The sequence below is a fragment of the Balaenoptera musculus genome, chromosome 10 (assembly GCF_009873245.2).
Source record: "Balaenoptera musculus isolate JJ_BM4_2016_0621 chromosome 10, mBalMus1.pri.v3, whole genome shotgun sequence".
Lineage (NCBI taxonomy): Eukaryota > Metazoa > Chordata > Mammalia > Artiodactyla > Balaenopteridae > Balaenoptera > Balaenoptera musculus.
In genome coordinates, this window is record NC_045794.1 from 30,654,261 (window position 1) to 30,680,086 (window position 25,826).

Genomic DNA, 25,826 nt, shown 5'->3' on the forward strand with positions numbered 1-25,826 from the left:
TTAGGGCCAACAGGCCATGCTTTGACAGAAAATACCCTTGGACCATACTTCAGAATCCTTTGCTGTAAGTATATCACATATATATGATTTGGCTAGATTAGCACTGACTCAATTGCCACTAATAATTATATATAGTCTTAGGAAAAAAGGATTATCAAGGAAGTCACTGGGTACAATATTCATTTTAAACTACCTCAGGAAGGAATTATACACATTTGCTCAATAACTATTAGTTTAAAATCTCTGTAGATTTTTTTTTACATCTCTGCTTGTGAAAAAAAATGTCATTGTGATTGTATCTTCCTTGGAATCAAATAGTCTAGAATATGAAGTCATTCAAAACTAGACTGTGGAAAGAACCAGATTAAAAGCAGGGCAGTGAGGTCACCAATTGCTGTTCTTCTCTCCCAAGTTTGTTTAAATGACTAAATATATCAGCAGCTGACAATTATTCCACATCAGAAGCGTCATTGTCAGAAAGATGATAGTTACTTCCTTTCACCCGAATATATTCAATATATCTCCCTTCATCAGAATCTGAAGTACCACATGTACATAGCCTGTTATCAAAGAGTGATTCAATTTCCTCTAATTTTTTCCCTTTGGTCTCAGGAAGACAGCCGTAGATGAAAAGGAGACCCACAGCAGCGAATCCAGCATAGAGGAAGAAGGCTCCTGCAATGGGAAATAATATATATGTATAGGTTTACATTGGAAAGGGTACTTGATCTTAACTTTTCTTTCTGGTCAATCATGCATGACTGTGGTCTGAGAAGGAACCAAAAAATTGCTTCCAACCTCGTTTATTCTAATTGCTCTAATGCTGTGAATATAATGCAATTTGTCTTTCTAAACTTAAGTCATGTAATCAAACTCAAGAAGAATGACAGATCAGGCTCAGATGTAACTTCTGCTTTGAAGTCTTTCCTCACTTCCCTGGTTAGAGTTAATTGTGTTTTCATGAAACTCTGCTGAGGTAAAGTGGTATATAACAACCAAGAAGTATTATAATTATGTGAATATATTTGTCTGTCTTGTCTACTAGACTGGAGGCACTTTGAGGGAGAAATTAACTTCTCATTTGTCTTGTATTTCCAGAACCACATTCAATGACGATATTGCTGAATTCATGGGTCAATGCCCAAAGTCTGGGAGTCAACTTTGAGTTTTCTCTTACTCTCCCACCCAATACCCACTCTGTTAGAAAATCCTGTTGGATCTACCTTCAATCACAATCCAAAGATGACCACCTCTCACCATTCCTGGATATCTCTGGTCTTAAAAGACAAATGGCTGGAGAAAGGATATCAGATTGGGAGTTGGAAGATCTGGTTTAAGTCTTGCTATGTGACTTCCAGATAGTCATTTAACCTCCTCCCTGGACCTCAGTTTCCTCATTAAGTAAAATAAGATCATTTCTCAGCTCCTATTTAAATTTATGGTTTAAATTATAATTCTGTAGGTTTTACAACCCAAATCAGGACCAGGTATAGGAAAGATGGTTATGAGATGCTTGAGGAGGAGACCAGCAAAAGTGGTCTCCTCAATGACAGAGTCTATGGCTTGTCTTTGGGTTCCTAGTACAGTGCGGACACATTGGAGTGTTTAGAGAATGAACGTTCTCTTGTTGACTGCCAGATGGAACACACTGGATAGCAGATCTGAAATAAAGGGCTATACTAGACATCATGAAGACATATTTGAAAGTCAAGCTATAAGCTAAATAGTACAGCAATTAAAGAACTGAATAGTATTTCTCAGTTCTGCTGAATCATTACAGAATATGGAAAAACATTACTAAAACTACTTTCTTAAAGTAGTTTTTAGGCCTATAAAGTAGTTTAGTAGGCCTACAAGTAACCATTTCAGTACTATCCACAGAAACATTTCTTGGGAAGACTCAAGGAAAACTACAGAGGAAAAATGCTGCTGAATTGGCCACTCCAAAGCATCTGCTCTTTGGAATGAGGAGCCATGAGAAAATAAAAGGGAAACAGAGGTAAACTATGAGACATTAGGAAAAATATGAAAGGGCTGACTAAACCAAGACATAATTTGTTAGATTAAATCATCAGAAGCTATATAATTCTTAAGGAGTGGGACCTGCATAAATCAAATTCTTTCTTTAATAAAAATACAATTCCATTTACAAATATAAATAAATAAAATTAGTTCATTTCAGTGTGGTTTACATTAAACACTTACTACAAGTTTATATATTTTTATGTCTTATACTTGATAAATAATCAGAAAATAATAATAGGTCATCTGGAATGAATAGTTGAGTGTTATAGTGAGAGAAAGGCACCATGTCTCTGTAGACAGTGTAGGTCTGAAAGTCACTAAGTGATGCAGGCTGAATCCTTGAGCAGTTTCTTGAATTGTCTTGACCTTAGTTTCCTGATCTGACAGGGAAAATAAATTCTGCCTGGTTAAACTGCAAAGAATAGAAACAATGTATGTTATAGTCCTGTTAGAATTTTGGATGTTAGTTCCTCCAAAGAGTGATAGACAGCATTATTAAATTCTACTAAATGGCTAGTAAGATCAGCATGACTAATAAATTGGTAATGTTTTCATCTAAAGGGTGATACTGACAAGCTAGGTCTTGGAGAATGTGGAATTTTGAGAAAAAAATGATAGGAGATGAAGTCCTGTGTTCTGAATACAGATAAACAAAATTGTGGACATAAGAGAAATGGAATCTCTTATGAGATGGGGAGGGGCAAAGAAAGGATGGTAATCATGTTGATGATACAGAAAAAAATAAGTGCGGAGTGTAAAACATTTTAGACCAAATCAGGACACTAAACTCTAAAATATCTAACATAGTAAATATAGTCTGGCTTTATAAAATATAATATTGAGAAATATTCATCATCTTTCACAATTTAGGTGCAGTGGCATGATTAGAAGTAACAAATCAAATCTGTTAGCACTAAACTCATACAGTCAAAAACAATTAGATGGATTATGAAGATTCTTAAAGGCCATGAGGTTTCTTGTGTGTGAACCAGATTCCCAAAGCCAAATAACATTAAGGAAATTCTATTCCTTTTATAAAAATCTGAGTAATCTAAAGAAGGCAAATGTCAAAATTGCATACATGGGCTTCACTGGTGAGACCTGTGGTTAAGCCACAGAGGTGAGGTGTAGGCAGGCCTGGGAGGCTGTGACCTGCTCCATGTAATGGGCAAGTCAATTATGTAACTCACTTTCTTAATTATGCCCCCTTGGAATGAAAATGAAAAAAATGTCTGTAACAAGTCTGTCAGGATTGTTAAAGAGTGCAGATATTCCTCAGCTTTATTCTAAAGGAAATAAATCTTATTAGAATCCTATATTAAATTTCAGATTAAAACAAATATTTAATTGAATCATATAAAATGAGGAATTAAAGACCATGTTTGATTGAATTTCAGTACTTCAACACAGGAACTTTAATAATAATGCTCAACAAGGGATCTATTTAGTCACATGTGTTATAAATAAAGTGATATACTGGTGACATTTTAATGATAATTTTTAGTAATAAACATTATTGAATGGGGTCCAAGGCAGACCTTTCTAGGCAGTATAGTTTAGGAAGGAATCAAAACCTGAGGTCTCCAGAATGGCCGTCATCAAAAAGTCTACAAACAGTAAATGCTGGAGAGGGTGTGGAGAAAAGGGAACACTCCTGCACTGTTGGTGGGAATGTAAATTGATACAGCCACTATGGAGAACAGTATGGAGGTTCCTTTAAAAACTAAAAATAGAACTACCATACGACCCAGCAATCCCACTACTGGGCATATACCCTGAGAAAACCATAATTCAAAAAACGTTATGTACCACAATGTGCATTGCAGCGCTATTTACAATAGCCAGGACATGGAAGCAACCTAAGTGCCCATCGACAGATGAATGGATAAAGAAGATGTGGCACGTATATACAATGGAATATTACTCAGACATAAAAAGAAATGAAATTGAGTTATTTGTAGTGAGGTGGATAGACCTACAGTTTGTCAAACAGAGTTTAGTAAGTCAGAAAAAGAAAAACGAATACTGTATGCTAACACATATATATGGAATCTAAAAAAAAAAAAAAAAAAAAAAGGTTCTGAAGAACCTAGGGGTAGGACAGGAATAAAGATGCAGATGTAGAGAATGGACTTGAGGACACGGGGAGGGGGAAGGGTAAGCTGGGACGAAGTGAGAGAGTGGCATGGACATATATACACTACTAAATGTAGAATGGATGGCTGGTGGGACGCAGCTGCATAGCACAGGGAGATCAGCTCGGTGCTTTGTGATCACCTAGAGGGTTGGGATAGGGAGAATGGGAGGGAGACGTAAGAGGGAGGGGATATGGGGATATGTGTATATGTATGGCTGATTCACTTTGTTATACAGCAGAAGCTAACGCACCATTGTAGAGCAATTATACTTCAATAAAGATGTTGGAAAACAAACAAACAAACAAAAAATACTTGAGGTCTTATGAAACAATAAAAAAGGAAGTAAAAGAAGACATGAATATTTCCAGAGAAATACATCATTATGGTGCATATTTGTTAAATCAGGAATATAAACATATACCTTACATAAATCAGTAACCTATAGATTAAAATATAGAGCAATAAACAGAGAAAATCTAACCTGAGCTGAGATATTCTTCCACTAGTGAGGACCTAATGGACAGTGTGCTGACATGATAGAAGCTTGGCTTAATGCAAAGCAAAAAGCTTCTTCTAAGGAGATATTTTTGAAAGTAGCCTGGCTATGCCATATTTAAATTTTGTTTCTGTTGCCTCATGTTTTTCTGACAGAATGTATTCAAGGAAGAGGTGCTTTGCTATCAAAAGTCTTACCACATAGACTTTTATTATTTGGTCTATGACTTTCTATTAAAAAATGCTTTCTCAAGATATTAGTCTATATTTAGGTCTTCAAATATTTACGTGTTCTTAAGAATCAGAAAATATGGATAAATATTTATTGTGTTCATATTTATGCTGTTAGGAAGATAAGCTTATAAATTTATGTAAAACATTTTAATTGTCAAATGGGATAAGGCTGAATATACTAAATATATATCCAGTTTAAAATGCCAGTGCGTTCCCTTTCCAAGAAAATAAATATTTCTAAATGTCCCAAATGGTGATCGGCAGAGAGAGGAGTTTTATAAAGATAAAAAAAGCATTAGATAAATAGTTTTAAATAGAAGTAAATATCAATTCAGCATGTTCAGAAGAGAGGAGGAATAGACTTTTATAATGTTTCCTCATATTCACCATTCAGCCAAAAGTTCATCCGTGTATTTATTCATTTGACAAATACTTCTGAGTGCTTATTAAGTGAATAGGATGCCCTGGAGGGCACTGGGAATATAATGGTGAACAAAGCATAATCCTGGCCTAAGCGCAAGGGATTTATGGTCCAGTAGTGAGGGGTGGGGAAGGGGAGCTGACAAATAAACCTGTTCTTACAAAAAGGAATTATAAGTAGCCAGAACATGGGATGAGATGAGATGAGGTGAGAGATGGGGGAGGGGATCAGAGAATGGTCTAAGCAATAGGCATTCAATATACAATCACAGAGGCTCATGAGAAGATTAGAATGAAAACCTCCTATTTCATCATTTAGAATCCAATCACAGCTATACACTCATACAATGAAGAAATCCTCTTGCTAAAAAGCCAAAATCATTTCATTTTAGCAAAGATAAACTTGAAGTAGCTTCCCAAAGTTTTTTCCTAACTCAGTCACTTCTCAAGATTGTTTTCTTCGAGTTACGGTCTCCACACATTTTCACTTGAACACTTCTGCCACATTTATAGTTTTGGCAGTGGTAAGCGCTGGTCTCAGTGGATCCTGAAATGCTTTGGCCTGAACAGCACAGATGATAGAGTGGAAGGCATAACTCATAGCACAACATTTGGGGGAGCTACTTTAACACTACTTCCACTCTTGGATACCACTCCATCCTGTTATGAGACATCTTCAAGCATTAGCCCTAGACTCCTGCAGTTTTCTACCATTCTCTGTTTATGTTTTTTCATTAAACTAAAGGCCTTGTTGTTTAGATTTCCAACTGGGGAGATGGGTGGGAGATGTTTGGGTTTGAAGTGTAGGTGGGTGGGTGAAGGCTATAAGCAATACTGCTTAGGAAAGGAGAGTTCCTCTTATTTTTTCCCAGAAACATTTCCAAGGGCTGTGGGGAATAACAAAGCCATATAGAGACATTTATAATAGCAAAAATATAACCATCTAATCTTTCAATCACAAATGATAGCATATCTAAAAATAGAGTAGGAAAATAAAAATGAAACTATAGCTGGAAAAAATATTCTCTTACCATAGTATGTAAGATACTCTGCTGTGTGTAAAAATGTCAATGAAACCAGAACATTGAAAATCCAATTTATTCCAGATGAACATGCATTTCCTGTACTTCTTGCCCAAAGGGGATATATTTCAGAATTCACAGTCCAAGGCATTGGTCCCATTCCTGAGAAATACAAAATGAATTTCAGTAAATGTAGTAAGAAATTTAAAAGCTTAGTTTTTCTCCTTTAAATAGAGACAATTTAATTAACATAACAATAATAACAACAAAGCCTTTGTTTACCAGGTGCGAAGAAAACAAGATATAAAATAAGGCCCAGAAGTGCAGTCCAGGAGTATGGAGTAGGGCAGAAATTGTAAGCCCAAAATACTTCTTCTGTTTTGAATTTGGTTTCATTTTCACACCTGAAAAATAAGGCAATATAAATATTAACTTAGGGTTTTAGGGTATAGTTGCAGAAATTCAGTGTGATCATCTAGAAGGTATTTGGAAGTTCCTTAATGTCATTAAGGAAAAGAATCCAAGATGCTTCTCTTGAAAAATAATTTAAGATTTAAATAGGAGGATTAGATATGTAAGCTCACATAAAACTTTTTAGAGCTGAATATAATTCAAGAACAACAACACATTGTGCATTCAACTCGACAGCAAAAAAAAATCCGAATGAAAAATGGGCAGAGGATCTGAATAGACATTTTTCGAAAGAAGACATACAGATGGCCAACAAGCACATGAAAAGGTGCACAACATCACTATTCATCAGGTAAATGCAAATCAAAACCACAACGAGATATCGTCTAACATCTGTTAGAATGACTATCATCAAAAAGACAAGAAATAAAAAGTGTTGGCGAGGATGTGGAGAGAAGGGAACCCTCACGCATTGTTGGTGTGAATGTAAATTGGTGCAGCCACTATGGAAAACAGTGTGGAGATTCTTCAAAAACTTAAAAATAGAACTACCATATGATCCAGCAATTCTACTTCTGGGTATTTTTCAGAAGTAAACAAAAACACTAACTTGAAAAAATATCGGCACTCCCATGTTCACAGCAGCATTATTTTCAATAGCCGAGACATGGAATCAACCTAAGTATCCATCAATGGATGAATGGATAAAAAAAAATGTGGTGTATATATATAGTATACACATATATATAGTATTCAGTCATTAAAAGATGGAAATCTTGCCATTTGAGACAACATGGATGGACCTTGAGGGCATTATGCTTAGTGAAATAAATCAGAAAAAGACAAATACTATATGATCTCACTTATATGTGTAATATTAAAAAAAACAAAAACAAAAAAGAGCTCATAGATACAGAGAACAGATTGGTGGTTGCCAGGGGTGAGGGGTAATGTGAGGTGAAAATGGGTCAAAAGGTACAAATTCCAGTTATATAATAAATGAGTCATGAGGATGTAATATATGCCATGGTAGGTATAGTTAATAATACTGTATTGCATAAGAGAGTAGATCTTAAAAGTTATCATAAGAAATAAAATGTAAATATGTGTGGTGACGGATGATAGACTTATTGTGTTGATTTCCCAATATATTCAAATATTGAATCATTGTGTTGTACACCTGAAAGTAATATAATGTTGTATATGTAAAAATATACCTAAAAAAAAAAATTGTGTTTCATACCCATTTCATACGTCAGACATGATTTCCAGTTAGTCCTTGAAGGCTGCAGCAACAGTTTAAAACCACTGAGAGTAAGTAGGTTGTGGTAGAAAGCTTTAGATTTTGCAGTTAGGACACGATTCAAATTCCAGAACCAGATTTTTTTTTCATCTGTAAAATGGGGTATAATGCTTAACAGGTAATTTTAGGGATTAGAAGGGTCACCTGGAAAGGGGTGATAGGGGAACGTGGGCAGGGAGCAATGCTTATTTTTTATTCAAACTAACCCTTTACTTTCCTGTTGTGTGTACTTGCTTCTCTATCAGTCACTCCCTGCTGACTTTGCTTCCTAGTTCTACAGTGAAGCAAAGTCTCCTATTGTTCTAGACTGATTCTCAAGTTGAACTTCCAATTCTTTACCTTAATTGAAATCTGAATTGCACCTGAAGACATGATCAGCCTGAAAAACTTTCTCATCCTTTACTGTCATTTTTTTAGGCTATTGTTTTCTCTCTACCAACCTCTATTATTGAACCTTGACATCTAAGCCCTGTTATTATTGCTGTGTTTATGACCTCCATCGTAACACCCCATCTGACTTGATGCCTGGTCAGTCATCTTCTCCATCCCTCTCATCCTCTGTCACATTCATTTATGTCTACTTCTGGCCTGTCTGATAACTTGGCTTCATAGTTCCTTATTTAACCTCTGAAACTGTGGAAAGGGCATTATAATTAGCTTGATTTGGGACTATTTTACTTCAAAATTTTACTGTTTTACTTCTCAAACTTAGAGCATTCCATTTCTGATTACAAGCACTTTATTTCTTCATTTCTGGTAGCTTGTTCCACACCCAAATTACAATCTTTAGATTCTACACTCCTCTCAGTATTCATTCACATCACTGCTTAGACCATGCCAATACTGTCTTCGCTGACCTCTAGAATCCATCTTTCATTCCTCCATGCTTGCCTGTCATTCTCACAGTTTCAGTTCCCAACCCTGAGCAGGACCATTAACTTCCTTTAATAACTGCTTTTCAGAAGCTGGGCAAAATTATGAAACCATGCTGCTGAGTTCTATTAAAAGTTCATGCTATTTCTTCTCAGTTGGGTTCCTAATTATGCTTATTTTTATCCTTTATTGTCTTCTGTACTGAATTTTCTGCTTATTTCAGAGTAGACATTGAATAAACTTTTTGTCAACTGTTGCCTCAATTAATTAAAATATTTCTTACTATCCTCTAGTCATGAAATCTTTCCCTCTCTTTCTGGGTATGAAGAACTTGCCTCCATCTTTAAGACAATTGAGGACTTTCAATTTGAATACGCTCAATTTTTCTCTACTGGACCTCTACTTTTCTATATTTTATTTTAGATTCTTCTCCTACCTAGAATGGTAACATGTCCCTTTCTAAGGTCTGCCCTTCCTATTAGTGGTCCTGCATCTCATTCTCCTTCTGTCTCCTCTGGGGTCATGTTCCATCAGTAGTCAATTCTCTTTATGCGATCTTTAGTTTCTTCCTACTTGAGCCTACCCTTCTGTTTACAACACAAAAAATTACTCCTATTAAAATCTTTCATCCCTCTCATATTACTACTACTAGCTCATCTGAAATTACAAAGAAGTTTATACTAGTGAGCTCTGTATCCTTACTATCCACTCTTTCCTACACAAGCCCATTTCCCCACCTACTCAGACACCTGCCCGATTCTTACTCAGTCTCTATTTTTTTCCGAATCTGCTCACCCCAGAATCGAAGACCTCCTAATCCCCAAATGCACTTATCTTGCCTTAATTCTGAGGCTCTTTGATTACCCTGTGGTGGTTGATATTGCTGAAAACCCTCCTTCCTTCTCTTTCCCCTTTGCTTTTATATCTATATATCCATCTCAACTCTCTGATACATATGTCTTCATTGCTTTTTAAAATGCCTCTTCCTCCCCTCAGCCTCTAAACATAGGTGTTCTCTAAGGTTCTGGTTTGGAGCTTATACCCTCTCCCTTAATCATCTCATCTAATTTTAGGGACTTTTGATCTCCACATGGATGCTCCCTGACAGGGAGCCTAGCCTTGACCATTTCCTCAAGCTCCATTTAATAGAATTTATATATCTGCTGAATATCCATATCTAGATTTCCTGCTATGGCTACAATGGAATGCATTGTCTACTCCAGGAGGTAGAGTGAGGCTGTTCTGAGTTCAACTCATGACTCTACCACTTATAAGCTCATTCATTCAAAAATTTATATAATGAACACTTTTATATGTGTCAGACATTAGAGATAGAGCTATGAACAAAATGACCCTTTGCACTTATGGAAACGAGGGTTTAGTGGGCACAGGCACAGTCCTGTTTTCTGATCTGTAAAATAGGGGAAAGGACTATTTTCATAGGCTGTTGGCAACATTAAATGTGATTATGCGTGCTGAGTGCTTAGCACACTGCCTGGCATGTAGTGTACGCACAATAAATATTACTTTAATAGTGCTTCTCACGACGTTTCTCTGAGTTGAAATGGAGTTGAAAATAGTTGAAATCTTGGAGTTATCGGCAATATTTTCTTATCCATCTCTCTTTAAATTCTCTATACTTTTAGGTCCAAGTAAAGAAGGGTGGCCACAACTATGAGCTCTGGGACTGCCATCCTACTTTCAAATCTAGGTTAGGACACTCAGATTTGAAGCTCATATGTATGTGATCTAGGCACTTAACTTTTAAAAGCCTGTATTCCCACCTGTGAAATAAGGATTTTCCTGGCACCTACGTCAAAGAGATATTTTGAGGCATATATGAGTTAATGTAGGCAAAGAATTTCAAAAGAAATCATAATTATATTTCCTAGATGTAATTTCTTGAATCTAACTCTTCCTCTCTATGTGCATTCATACCACCCTAATTCAGACTCTTGAGTGTTTGTTTCACCAACTGTATCTGTCTGTGGCAGACTCTAGAGTAGACACTCTATGACCCATGTTTCCTGATGTTCACGCTCTTGGATCATCCTCTCCCCTTAAGTGTGGGGGTGACCTTTGATTTGTTGGTTAGAAACCAACAGAATATGGCAAAAGTGACAGGACACATGTGATTAAGATTACAGTGCTATTTAGCTGAAGTCTCTCACTCCCTTGCTGGCTTTCAAAAAGCAAGCTGCCACGTTACGGAATGCCAGTGTTGGAATGCTCATGGCAAGAACTGAGAGAAGTCTTTAGGAGCTGAGGGTAGCCTTTGGTTGACAGCTAGCAAGAAATTGAGTCCTTGATACAAAAGTTACTGAATTCTGCTAACAAAAACTAATCCTTTCCTAGTTGAGCCTCAGATGAAATCACAGCCCCAGTCAACACTTTGATTGTAGCCTTGTGAGACCCTAAGCAGAGGACCTAGCTAAGCTGTGCCTAGACTCCTGACCCACAGAAACTGATATCATAAATGTTGGTTGTTTTAAGCTGTTAAGTTTGTGGTAACATTGTTATGCAGCAATAGAAAACAAATACAGTTTCTGAATCATTTTTCCTGCTTCTAGCATTCCTTTCTTCAAACTACTACCCCATCAAGTTGAGCTCTTTAGAGCATTGTTCTTGCCACCTCATTGCTCAAAACCTCTCACCCTCCTTATTCCAAATGCCTATGAAATGGGGCCTGCAAAATTTGGCTGTAGCCTACCTTATCCGGTACTGTTGTATACAATCTCTTTCTCCAACTAAACTAAACTACTTATTTTCTGAATCTACCTTCCAGACCCAGCATCTTCTACGCATGCCATTTCCTCTAACTGAAAGCAAATTCTCACTCCTGATCTCCACCATCAAAATCTACCTCAGTCCTCAAGGCTAGTACAGATGCCACCCATTCACCTGTCTGAAATATTCTCTCCCTCCTCTCAATGCCTTTTCATTTTCCTCATCTATATTGTTATCACATAGTGCTCTGTATTATGCTGTCTGAATATACTCCCTCTTCTACTGTCCTGAGCTCTCATCCCAGGCAGCGTAGCACAAAGGTTAAGGACACAGGGTCTAGAGTCAGGCTGCATGGTTTTGAATCTCAGTTCTGCCACGTACCCACTGTTTAACTTTGGGCAAGTTACTTAACCTCTTTGTACCTTGGTTTTCTAATCCGTAAAATGGGAGTCCCTAATAATAGACTTGTTACAAAGATTAATTGCTCAGCACAAAGAAAGCAAGTTATCTAAGTGTTTGCCAAAGAATAGTCATTTTTGTGTCTCCCTTCTAAAAATCTCAATCTCTAGTCCATAATAGTACTCTGTATAGAGAAAAATGCTCATTGAATGATGAATGAAGCATACATTTGTTTAATAGTGAGTAGTAAACAGCATTAGAAATCCCCTGATCAATAATCCTCCACCTTCACTTCCCACTAGTCAAATAGTCTTTTGGGTTGTGAACATCTTAAAATGAGAAAATAGGATAGAAAGTGGGAGAGGGGAGGGGAATGATGGGAGAAAGGGATGGAGGGGGAAGAAAGGGAAAAGACAGGCTGCTGTGGAGAGAAATGCTTACAAATAATCAAATCACTAAAATTCACTAAAAAATTCTATTTACTATTTACACTGATTATTATCAAAGTTCCTTGCACGATCGCTTGCTGGAACAATGGAAAGCAGGATATTTTCAGGTACACTCTGTGCTTGCTGTGATGTAGCTTTTAACCATCTGGACACACACATTTATATGCATAAAAGGCTAACGCCTCTTCATCCTCATGCTGATTTTAGGAAAGCACTGCAGGCATGGACCTGGCAGAGTTACATACCCAGCAATACGTAGACAGCTAATGACTAAGAATGTGACATCACACATGACCTTCAAAATATAAACGCTAGAAATTCCAACTAAAAAATAAAAAATGTATATTCCAAGTGTTATTGCAAAATACCCTCATGTTTTCCTGGCTTAGTGACTGCTGGTGGAAGAACACAATGCTCTGGGGAAAGAACAAAAATACTCTCACATCAGTGTGTGGGTTGGGATAAGAAAAAGTCATGCTCTCTGATAGGGCGCCTTCTCACCACATCCTAGAGCAAAACCAGAAAATAATTACAATAATGGCAGCTGTGCAGATAGTGCTGCAGTGGACAAAGCAGAAGAATCATATGCAAACAGGCAAAATAGGTCTCATTTTGGCAGAGTGAGAGAACTACTCTTTACTAGCAGACTAGACTAACACCTGATATGTAGACCAAAAAAATGATTAGTTCCCTGTTTCAGCCATGGAGCCCACAGTGCTTCCCTTAATAATGCAGCTAGAAATTAACAGCCTTCTTTGAAGGTAGAACAATCCTCCCTTGCCTACTCAACACCCACCCCAAAATCAGTTCATACATAGAGCTATTTCTGCCTATTTTTTGGTGTTGCTTCTCCATCAGATCTCTAAAGAGTTTTGAACCAAAGAAATAACCAAAGGAACTAAGTGGTGCAATTGCTCTTGCCACAATTAACCATAAGGAACTTATTCTTTGCTTCCTACACAGGACATGCTTTTTGTTTTGTTCCTTTATTTACTATGATGGAATTATTTAAGTGCTTCATGTTCATGTATGGGGGATGGGTGAAAATACAACTTGTATTTATAGCACAAAACTTCTAATTTTATCTATCCAATCCTAATCATTGAGAAACCTACAGAACTTTGCCACCTTCCCAAAAGAGTTTATAAAAGACCTGGGGTTTTGGAGAAGGGAAGGGACAGGTTACTACGATTTGTGTGACACATCTACCATTCTTCTACTGTGTTTACTGCACATGCTTTACTTGTCAATTCATTGCGTAGAAGTGTGAGTGAAGCATGATTTCATCTCCAATTCCTGATGCAGGAGTGTGGTTTCTTTGAACAAGATCATTAAGCTATCACCTCAGAACCAAATGGATACTGCTAAGGGTTAAATTTAATAGTTCTTTATCTATAGGAATTTATGATCTGATTACACATTTATAGTCTGATGTTGGTGGTAGAGAGGTACCTAGAAAAGGATAGAGTATCTCCCCAGGAAAGGACACCTTCACTTTTGTCTGAGGAGAAATAAAGAAACACAATGCCAATCAATCAGAGGACTAGGATGATATAAATTTATAAATAACCCTAGCCATGAGAAATTTCAAATCAGCAAAGCAACCAGAAAAAGTTACTCTTACAAACGTGAATCATTACTACACAGACAGTGTAATTTCTGTTCACTAGTATAATTCCTGTATAATAAACTAACATGAAATAAACTTATGTCAAGCATAAGTTGAACTGCAACATAGCATTTAAACTCTAACATATCTGTAGTTGAATAATTTTAGGGAAGTATGGCTCCCGAGCTTGCAGTATGCAGACCATGATGAACATCTTGGCCTTGGATAATTTTCTATTGTCAAGCCTTTTCCCCTGTTTTCATGTTTTACGTTTTTCCTGCAGAGGACTGTCACATAAAGGCAAGTTGAAAAAAATCACCTCTTTTGTTAATTACTATTATTTTCTGGTGAAAATAAAACCTTTAGAATTATTGAGATGATTAAACATGGACATCAGTAAATTTCAAAAGCACTAGAAATTTGGAACTAAAAGCCATTTTTATTGAATAATAAAGAATTAATAAAGTCTTATTTATATATAAATCACTGAATATAAACCATATACCAGTATGTTGGCTAGCTTATATGTCCTAAATATGTGAAAAAGATGGACAGAATATGAGTGGGCAAGCAAATGAAAATAATAATAATACTTAAAGCTGATGAAGATACAGTGGTATTGGTATAGTCTCTAATTCTGGTAAGAATTTAAGTTAGTATAACTTCCTCTTGGGATGAAATCTGGCAGTTTTATGTAAGAATATTCACACCCAAATATTCCTGACCCAAAGTTTCATTCCTAAAATTTATCCTTAGAAAATGATCTAAATGGAAAAATATTATATGCTGAAAGATATACTTTCACTGTACTTTTATTTATCACAAGCATAACATAGTTAAATAATTAGAAAAATTGCTGATATACTACAATGGAGGGTAGTTAAGTCAATTAAGGTACCACAACTGAATAGAATAAAGGAGCCATTAAAATAATAATTATAAAGTAAGCTGGGCCAAGCCACAAAGGATGGTCTGGGTTTGAAGATTGGTCAAAATGTCTTAGATTTAACTTCAGTTACTTTCATTTTGGTATCAAACTGGCAAACAAACAGTACAATGGATGCACAATTAAGGACCCAAGTAAGAGGACATGGTCCCCTGTTGCCTGTCTGGCCCCTCCCAGACTTGTCTCTGAAGTTCTGTGCTCAATGTAGAGTAAAGAATCTGCCAAGTCAGAGGAGCCCTGAACTCTGCCTTGGAGAGAGCTCACATTAGCATTCAGGGTTCAACTCCATTTCTGTGTAAGAAAAATTTTCCACTGTATTACTTAATAAGAAAATACTTCATTCTTTTTCTTACTGCATCATCACACCTACCTGGTCATGGTCTACTTTGTAAAGATTACCTGGGAACATGGAAAATGCCATGAAGTTGGCAGTATAGGGGATATCAAACTCAAAATATTATCTAGGATATAAGGTTATATGGGTAAGAGTAAATGGAAACATGGAAAATTGGGGGGAAAGTAAATCTATTAAGATGATGATTGTTTTCACTTTTGAATTTATAGTTGTGATAGTGTCACTCTGACAAGGTGGGAAAACCTTTAGTGACTCGTAGACAACTAATCTTGGGATTCTTCTTCCATTTTTTTTCACTCTAAAATTTTTCCCATAGTAAAGGCAGACATTAAAGTTATTAGCTATTCTTCTGCTTCGACTGGCACTGAAAGGAAGGGAAATCTTGCCTTTGAATTACATACCTTCTCCATCACGCTGTTACCCAAAAGGGTTCAAAAGCTTTGGTTTGCATATTTATATGCCATAGTCATCACTACACTGCTTCCCTTCTCAGAAGTCTCACAGGGCCTGCCTCTATCCACAGCTTAGGGGTCTCCCATGTGCAAATGGTAATGCTCTGTCCCACAAACTGCCTGCCTAGCTCTAACTATGTTTGACACCAAGGCTGTCAATAGCCTTGGCATAGGGTGGATGCTTTATACCAGAGAATGTTGAGAAACGATTTATATTTTCTCTCTCTCAGGAAGACAGAATATGAAATATCTGAAGAGGATAGAGCAATACAGAAGTGAAAAGACTCAGAGAGAGAAGAATAGGCAGAGGTCATAAGAAGGGTCATGTAGCTGATAGCCATGGGGGACATGCAGAAGAGAGAGGCCAAGAGCAGACAGCTACCAGTCTGATGATTAGTATTCTAGATATCCATGAAGCAGGGCTGGGTAGAAGTTGAGACTTTTTTCTTTCTCATTTCCCCCCTTACTTTTCTATGCAACTTTACCATAAAACTTCCATTAACTGAGGAAATCAAGTGTGTCTCTGTTCTTCTCAACATGAGAAGTTCTAACAAGATAAAGGCTAAGTTCTATGATAGAGTACTGATCCTGATTCTAAATCTATAAATTCCACAGGTCCTCAAAAGAGTGTACAGAGTGTATCACAATGGCCATACAGATCCATTCCTGCAACAAGGTTTTTTCAAACATCACAACATTTCCCCATGTAGTCACTGTGGGAGGTGCTACACTTATTCTAATTATGCTGTATTATATTGCTCATATTTTCTAGAATTCCTTTGGGAATCATATTCAGAATCTGCTTCTTTGTCAGTCAAGAAAATCAACCTTATTTTTTTTTTCTTTTACTTTCTACTTCAGGCTCTCTTCCTTTCCTTTCCTTCCCTCTTTTTTTTATTTCTTGCTATCGTGAGGCAATCATGAGGAATTCTGAATTACTGGGTGGAAAGAAGAGACTGAACCAATGGAGTGGAGGTAGGGAAACAGTGTAATGGAAATAACAGCAACAAACACAGAGAAAAAGTGCATTTGTGTGTTATGGGCTCTAGAACAGTGAGAAATGAGAGGGATGATGCTAAATGGGGTTTGCTGAAGGCACCCTTCTCCAATCATCAGTATATAAGCTGATAGCCACTTGCTGTGATATCTTAAATGATGTTCATTACCTGGCACAATGTATACATTCGTCAAATAAATGAATGAAGAAAAGGCTTAATGTGTTCAATAGAGTTATTCTGCTGGTTACTACTGATTTAATAATTTAATAACAATTTAATAATTAAAAACAAATTTTCAAATAAAAAATACTAAAGCAAGTAAAATTAGTAATACAATTTATATATTATATATATAAAGGGTTAGGATTGGTCCTCATGTGATTGTGCTGTGACAAGGATCTCAGGATGGGGAGTTATACCACCCCTCTCAAGTTTCAATCAGAGACTTGAGGTTTTTCCACACTGAAGGGTTCTCTCTCCTACCTGACTTCTTTTACTGCTCCCGTTTTACTTGGGGACCTTTCTCCAGTGAGGACACAGCACCTCTATCTTCCTTCTTCCTTCCCTGGGCTTCACAGGCCAGTACTCAGTACAACATTTTACACATAAGCAATGCTCAATTAATGTTTGTTAAATAAAACAATAAAAATAATTTAATCAGTTCCCATTAAGCTGGTCTTTGATCATCTGACACTCATTTCTTATATTGTAATTTAATTTCACCAATTAAATTACAATACTATTTTACAATTATATTGTAAGCATTAGAGAAGACAGATATATTTGTCATTAAAATTTTTTAAATTCTAAGAAGGTTATTGCTACTTACTTAAAAGAGTTATTGCCTGTGGTAGTACATGTTTCCATACCATAGGCATTGCAAAATCCATCTGTATCATTTCAAACCACACCAAGACTCTGATCTGATTTTCTTTCCACTGCAAGAATGCTTGCACAGGATCCCTCACTTGTTTTTATTTGCAGGTGCATGGGAATGAATGTAGCTGATATTGCTGTAGGCTATCTTGATACAAACAATGGTATAATTTGTTCTTGGATTCTTTTCAATCCATGCTACAGCTGCCTTCCATCAAGTGTGAGTTCTATGGCTTCTTTATGAAAATTGTGCTCCCAACAGAAATGTCCTTGAATAACTGTAAATCTTCACGTGATGAAACTGACTAATATTTGTATAAAGTATTACACTATACAATACACCTTAATGTACATTAACTCATTTAATTCTCATAATAATCCAAAGCAATAGCACCATTCTTCCCATTTTGCATATGCTACAAGCCTTTTTAAAATACTGTGATTTTCCCAAGATTACACAGCAGAGGTAACAAAGATTTGAAATTCAGTGTTATCTGTTTCCTTCACCTTCAACATAATCATCCCACCAGTTAACGTATATATGAAAACCTCTCTCTCGGGGTACTTAACTTTTTGTGGAATTTAAATGGAAAAAGAATTGAGATGAAAACTCTGCTTGAAATCTCCCCTAAGTCAGTGTTCTGCCTTAATGTCGGGAGTAAAGTCAGTCATTTAAACCTCTATCTAAAATGAGGAGAATAAAATGCTTCCTAAAGAGCATTAGGAATTAAAATAAGCAGCATCATGGCAAACCTGGGCCTCTGTGTGTTGTACATTCTCTTTTGACTCAGCATCCATTTTTTCTCCAAAGCACAAAACAATAATTAGAAGAAAAAGAATGCTTATATAAGCTGGACACTAAAATATCATATAACAATCTCAATAACTGGCTAACTCATTTGAGGACAACACTACAAATGTATGACAAGGAAAACAGTCATTCTAATATTATAAGATGGCAGTATAGCAGTCTTTAAGTAATACATATTCTAAAACACAAAGCTACCTAATGACTTTGTCTGATACAGTTATAAGGAATTTAAAAAAAGTTTTCCCAGAAGTTTCTTGGAGGATGATGAAAATACATATGGAATGTCTCAGCAATTACTTAAAAAGAAATAGTGCCATTAGTTATTGACATAAAAATTTTGTAAATATGAGATGGAAAGTCAATATAATAAAACTGTAAGACAGTTTCACATTATTTTATCTCAAATTACTGCTAAAGTGAAAATGTAATAGCTTAACAAATTAAGCATTATAACTGCAATTGCCTGTTTTCTCACTTCCTGATTTGTAATAGAAATTTCTGAAACACCTTTTATCAGCAATGAAACAGAACTATAAAACAGAAAAGATGCGCCTCAGTCGTTCTAAGCAAAGGATGGTTTTTCTACCATTTCGGTGAATACAGCTAAACAGGTCCATTGAAATCCACCATATCCTTCCTTCTGATCTGTTCCTGGCACTGGAGCAAAGCAAACTGTGTCATACTCACCATCACACTCATCCTCCTAAAAACAGCTGTGGCTTCAAGCTGGGGGAGGCCCCTGCATCAGCCTTACCTGGCACCTCCTCCACTTCACTACCATCAATCACCCCTGTGCCTCCAACCCCAGCCCAGAGGCAGGTTCACAGTTGGGGCTCATTAAATATTTGTTAAATGAATTACTTTATTTCCAAAACAATTTTATGTTAAGGATAGAATGAATTAGCAATGTAATGTATCTTTTATTCTTTGTGTGAATTTTCATATATTTTGATAATCTACAGCAGGTATTTAAAGCTACATAAATTTTAACTCCAAGTAATTACTCATTTGATTATTATTTCAACAAATAAATGTCTGTGTGTTCTAGGCATGAGAATAAGCATTAGAATAGATGAAATTAAATATTAAATCATTCTATCATTCAACAATCATTTACTACAAGCTAAGTGCCAACTGAAATTATTAGAAACACAGCCAAAAAGAAATTGTCAGGTGAAGTGAGATGGGAGTTTTTATATTTCCCAACACACAGACACACATACCATAAAAGAAATATTTGTGGAAATCTGTGGTATTTTTCTTCACAGAGAGAGAAAAGGGTCTGGTAGCAATGGACAAAAGTGGAGGGTGGGCTTGGGTAGGACTCTGACGTATCTTGAAGGAGGGGACTTAGGCACATTTGCCTGTATTTGTAGGGTTGTTTAGGCGATCATCTCTAATGCCTGGTAATGAGGACTATTCTGGGCAAGTGAATAAGCAATGGACAATCTGAGATTATGGGTGTTGCATGAACATGTGAACTGAGAATTACTCAATGTTTGGGTTCTATCTTGGATCCTAGATAAACTTGTACTCTGTGGGGTGAGGGTAACCATGGTCATGGAATTATGCCTAGAAATAAGGCCAAGGTCTTAGCAGATACAGACAAATTTTAGGGTGAAAAGCATATACTCAAACTTAAGGAAGGCTTGCTATGCTTTTATTACAAAGTAAAAGGTAGTCTCCTATTGAGAAAACCTTGAATTTACCTTGGGAGAAGTTTTCCCAGAAGGACCCTTGGAGCTAGTAATATGTCTCAAAGTTCTTTCACTTAAGGGAAAGGAGGTTCCAAAGCATCTGAAATACATTCTCAGCAGATACTGGTATATACAGAGAGAACACAAAATTCAGCGGTGGGTCCTCAGGGATAGTTAGATCAGTCTGGCTACCCTAATCACACCTAGAAAACCCAGTGTCACAAAATTTAGGAGTTGGGGACACTTCAGACAAAGAATGTTAAATATGGGCTCAACCCTGGTGAGTGGATCATTTTTGCACTATCTTTACCGTATGTGGAGTGTGGAGTGTGGGAGATAGCTCATGGGCCTCTCTCTCTCCTATAACAGGTAAAAGACTATTCTCCCTGGAAAGTGAGTGCTACTTAAATTTAAGATTGCAGTAAATGGGCTACCCTGAGCTCCTTTTTGTCCCACTTGTGTTTGTTCTTGGCTTAGTACCTATAATAGCAGGAACATTTTTATATGAGTCAAATCATAGCCACAATTAAATTTTCTGTAAATGTTTTTTCTTTTAAAAAAGTTAAAATTAGGGCCCTGTAATGTAGTAAAACAATGTAATCAACCTAGATGTTAAGATAAACCTCTGATCCATATACCAGGAATGACTCAATCTGGTTAAAAGCTACAGAGGAAATGAAGATGGATTTGGGCATGTGGCCAGTTTTACACAGAGTTTGTTTAACAGAAACAAACTTTGCAATAGAGCAGACCAGGGTTTGAATTCTAGCTCAACTACTTACTAGCTTCCACCAATGACTTTAAGCAAGTTATTTAACCTACCTGAGGCTTGCTACCTTTCTTTAAAAATGCTTAGCATGTAATGAAATTATTATTATTATGAAAATAACAGTAATTATTCTTGCTATTAATAAAATGCATGTATTCAGCAGGCCTGGGCTCCAAAGACAAGAAAGAATATTTTTTCCTTCTATAAAGTTCTATACATTACAATACTCCCTTGTGGATATGATGTGTTTCCTAAAGGAGAAGGAAGTAACGTCATCTGGATTCCTAGGACATTATTTTTTTCTTCAGCTTATTTTATGTATTTATGCCAGTCACAAGCTTTTTGTTAGTCTTTTAATAAATTGTTATACTTCCTTAGCTTTCTCTTTTGTTCTTATTGAAACAATTTTTCCCTTCATTCAATCATGAATGAACTTATTGGTATTTCTATACAGTAATGTAAGCATTGTCTTTCAGACCATTATGATAAATTTTAGGATGAAAATGAATAAATAGCAAGGGTAAGAGACAAGAGAAGGTGGCCTGTGAATAAATAGATGAATCATGATGCAAAGTGAATGGAAATATTTGAGAGACTTAGCTCATATTTCTTCTTTGTCTAAAAATATAAAAGGGCGAATTCACCAAGTTTATTGATGATAAACTGATATTTGCTAGCCATGAATCGACCAAGAGAGGAGAGGTATTGTTACTTACTAAATGTACAATACAAGTTTACTGGTACTAAGATAATATGTGATACTGTTACATGTGATAGGGTTCATTCATCATAGAAATTTGACCGAAGCATGAGAATATATCCTAAGAACAATTACATAGTAATCAAAATAATATTCTATTACATACTTGTTGAAGTATATAAAAAAAGTTTTCCACTTCTAGGAGACTTATGTACATTGAAATGAACTAATCATAACTTTCTATATGTGCAAAAGAATTAGAAAGCATCTAGAACGTTCCTAAAAATACTCAAGCTTGCCTGTTAGGTCTGTAGTGATATAATGCTGCTTATGTTTTTGATAAGCACAATTAGCAGAATGCTGACTTCTATTAGAAAGTAGCTCAACAATCAAAGCTGCCCTGCAACCTGAATGTCCAAACTTCTACTTGAATTACTCATCTACATGTATCCTTTCATCATTAAATAAATATTTTGGTGTACTTCCTTAGAGCTCTTTTCCCACACATATTTAAAAATCTAGTTTTTGTGTGTGTGTGTGCAAATAAAATTAGGTTCATGATATAGTTGTTTTATAGCCTGTCTTAATTTATTAAAATTTATCATACATACAAGGAACTTCTTATAAGATATTTATGTATACTTTAAAGAACAATAATAAGATAATCACTGATATACTCAACAACCAGGTTAAGCACTACATCATTATCAGACTGCAGAAGCTGTCCGTGGGCCACTTTCTGATTGTATCCCCTCCCTTGGCCCACAGATAATCACTATCATTAATTCTGTGATAATTACGCTGTCTCTCTATTATGATCCTATTTATACACTCATTCCTAAAAAATAAATTTCTTGGTTGTGCCTGATTTTGAATTTAATATAATGGGATTATATGCTTTCTCTTATGACTTGCTTCATTCTTTAATATTATGCTTTTGAGATTTGTCCATGGTGATTCCTTTAGCTTATAGCTGATTTTCAGTGCTCTATAGTATATAGTTGTATAAAAATACCAGTTTATCCATTCAATTGTTTTTTTCCAGTTTTAAAAAGTTGCATATAATGCTGCTATGAGTATATTTTTAACGTGTCTCCTGGTGCATGTGTCAAAGAGTTTCTCTATTAAATACAGGGAAGTAGAATTGTGGGATGATAGGTATATACAAAGTCAACTTCATAGATAACACAAATCGTGTCCTAAGGAGTTGTACCAGTTTAGATTCTCCCCAGCAGTAGACAAGGGATAGCTCTGCACGGAACCTAAACAGTTTTTTTTTTTTTTTTTTTTAAAACATCTGCTAATCTGATAGATGAAATGGTAATCCATTATAGTTTTAATTTGCATTTCCTTAATTAAGAGCTAGAAGTATTATAATTATGTGAATATATTTGTCTATCTTGTCTACTAGACTGGAGGCACTTGAGGGAGAAATTTCCTTTTTATTTATCTTGTATTTCCAGAACCACATTCAATGTGATATATATATATATATAAAACAAATCTAATATCTGAAACCTCTGCAGGCAATTACTGCTGTTGTGTGTTTCTTTGATTCCCATTCATGGTGCCTAGTACCCTTGGATGTTTTGTGATTTGCTCTGTGAACTGCTTGTTTTCCTTGGAATTTTATCTATGGGAATGATTTGAGGCTTTGATTGAGGTTGATATTTCCAGATAGGATTTACATTTGCTTCTGTTAGACCCGCAGGAGCTGCTGTAAAACCAGGACCACTTTAGATTAAGTCCTCAGCTGGAGGTTTTACAGACACAGGGAGCATGAAGCCACACATAAGGGCTGACTTCTGGTTTTAAATTCTTGGGGTGGAGTGGTTTCCCCTTCTATCCACCTGAGGGCTAAGAAAGGAAAGTTTCCTTGTACTTTTCTGCAAGGGAACATTTTTTTTTTCTTTTATAACAGTTTTATCGAAGTATAATTCACATGCCATAAAATTCATCATTTTCCAGTATATACTTCAATGATTTTTAAGTGTATTCACATAGTTGTGCCACCATCATCACTATCTAATTTTGGAACATTTTCATCACCCCAAAAAGAACCCCCATCCTCGTTAGCAGTCTCCCCAATCCTTCTTCCTTCTAGCCACTGACAACCATAATTCTACTTTCTGTCTCTAGATTTGCCCATTATGGACATTTCATGGAATCGTATAGTATGTGGCCTTTTATAACTGGCTTCTTTCACTTAAAATAATGTTTTCAAGGTTATACATGGAAACTCATATTTCATTCCCTCTCAAATGCAGAGTGTAGCCCTTGACATCCTAACTTTACCTCAGTGTGACCAAGTTACTAAGTTTTAGCCATTGGAACGTGAGCAGAAATAATGTATGTGACTTCTAGGTCATTTTCTTAAAAGAAAGCTGCTTGCTCTCCCTTTCCTTTTTCCCCATTCCCATGGGCTGGCGCAAAGTGATGGTGATGGTGAGTTGGCTGAAACTATGTAGAAGGTATTATTCTTCAAATTAACAGAGAAAGAGAGTGGAGACCTAGGTGCCTGACCATGTTTTGGTGCATAGTCACAAGGTTTAGTATCTCTGGAATATTGAAATTGACTGAAATAAACCTTATTTAGATAGATCTTTTGGTTACAACAGTTTAACCTGTATACTAAATAACATAATTAGAATGTAGCATCATTTATTTTATCATTTGCTAACTGGATATTATTCCAATATTTTTAATAATAATAATGCTGCCATGAACATATATGTCCTTAACTTACTCTCCAGTTATTTCCTTATAACACATTTCTAGAAGTAGGGTTGCTAATCATGGGTTGAAGACATCATTAAGTCTCTCGATAGGTATTCACAAATTTCCATTTAGAAAGATGATTTGTTTTATTCTTGACAGTACAGTAGAGTGCTTTTTGATCATTTTTTAAAAGTTAAAACTTAAAAAAAAAACCTAAAAAGTGCTATTTGATAACGTGCTTAGGGTAAATAATAGTAACTAATGAATAGTGAAAACTATTCATTTTATTATTTGTATAAGTTCTGATGCTAAGAAAATAACACATATCTCTTCAAGGGATGTAAAGTAAGCATGTGATCATCCCTAAGCCCTTCAACTGGGAAACAATGGTAAAAATTGTATTATGTTTGCAATATAGTTATCTTTAAGTACATTAAAAAATGCTAACGTTTTCAGCGTACACTGAACTTATTTTGGATTTCTGACTTGCATTTCCTGACCTATAATTATAATGTTATTTTCCCATTTCAGCTCAATATTTTCTCATTTATGTTGTGGTTCTGTAGCAGAAAATGGTTTTCTGTTTTCATAAACAATAGCAATATGTAAAAAATATGTAAGTGGTGATTTGACACAAAATGAGGAACTAATCCAATAACCCATCTCCTCTTAGCTAAATATTTCAATCCGTTTCACATAGATGATGAGGACAGTTGCCTAATTTTTGTTGTCTCGTATTGGTAGCTTTTATGCTGTGAGAATGATAAACATAAATCAGATAATTTAACCATAGTCCCAGATACAAGTGTGCTCTAAAATAAAAAAGTTAATGGATACATGTTATATGCCAGTTATGGTAAACACAGACATACATAGACACAGACTGAAAAGCATACATTCTGCCCATATGAATATAAAAGCTATTGTTTTGATTAAAATCTACTTCACACATGACTTCTATTTGGAGTTATGGGAAACAGCCTGCAAGATGTCCCCCAGTGATCCCACTTCCTGGTACTCATGCCTTTGTGTATTTCCCACTGAAAACGGTTACCTGTGTAACTAATATTGTGGAATGATAGAGTATGATTTCTGAAGCTAGGTTCATGAAAGATATTGTGACTCCTGCCTGACTGTCTCTTGGATCATTTGTTCTGGGGAAGCCAGATGCCATGTCACGGGAACACTCAATCAGCCGGACGGGGAGTTACACATGAAAAGAAGCTAGGCATGACTGACAACAACCGGCATTATCTTGTCAGGCACATGAGTGAATCGCTTTGGAAGTGGATCCTTTAACTCTAGTTAAGACTTCAGATGAGAGCAGTCTATGAGCAACACTGAGCTAGAATTTCTCAGCTAGGCTATTTCTGGACTGCTGACCCATAGAAACTATATG

The 25,826-nt window shown here is 36.0% G+C and overlaps 1 protein-coding gene across 1 annotated transcript in view; it reads right to left on the minus strand.

Annotated features, from left to right (window-relative positions):
• Positions 1–262: 262 nt before the first annotated feature.
• SLC2A13 (solute carrier family 2 member 13) overlaps positions 263–25,826 on the minus strand; it is a 425,762-nt gene continuing 400,198 nt past the window's right edge. Inside the window, exons 8-10 of the mRNA XM_036867112.1 lie at positions 6,617–6,738; positions 6,344–6,496; positions 263–675 (exon numbers count right to left, since the gene is read on the minus strand). Of these exons, the coding sequence (XP_036723007.1) occupies positions 449–675; positions 6,344–6,496; positions 6,617–6,738 (502 nt within the window). The 3' untranslated portion in view covers positions 263–448. The remainder of the gene's footprint in view (positions 676–6,343; positions 6,497–6,616; positions 6,739–25,826) is intronic.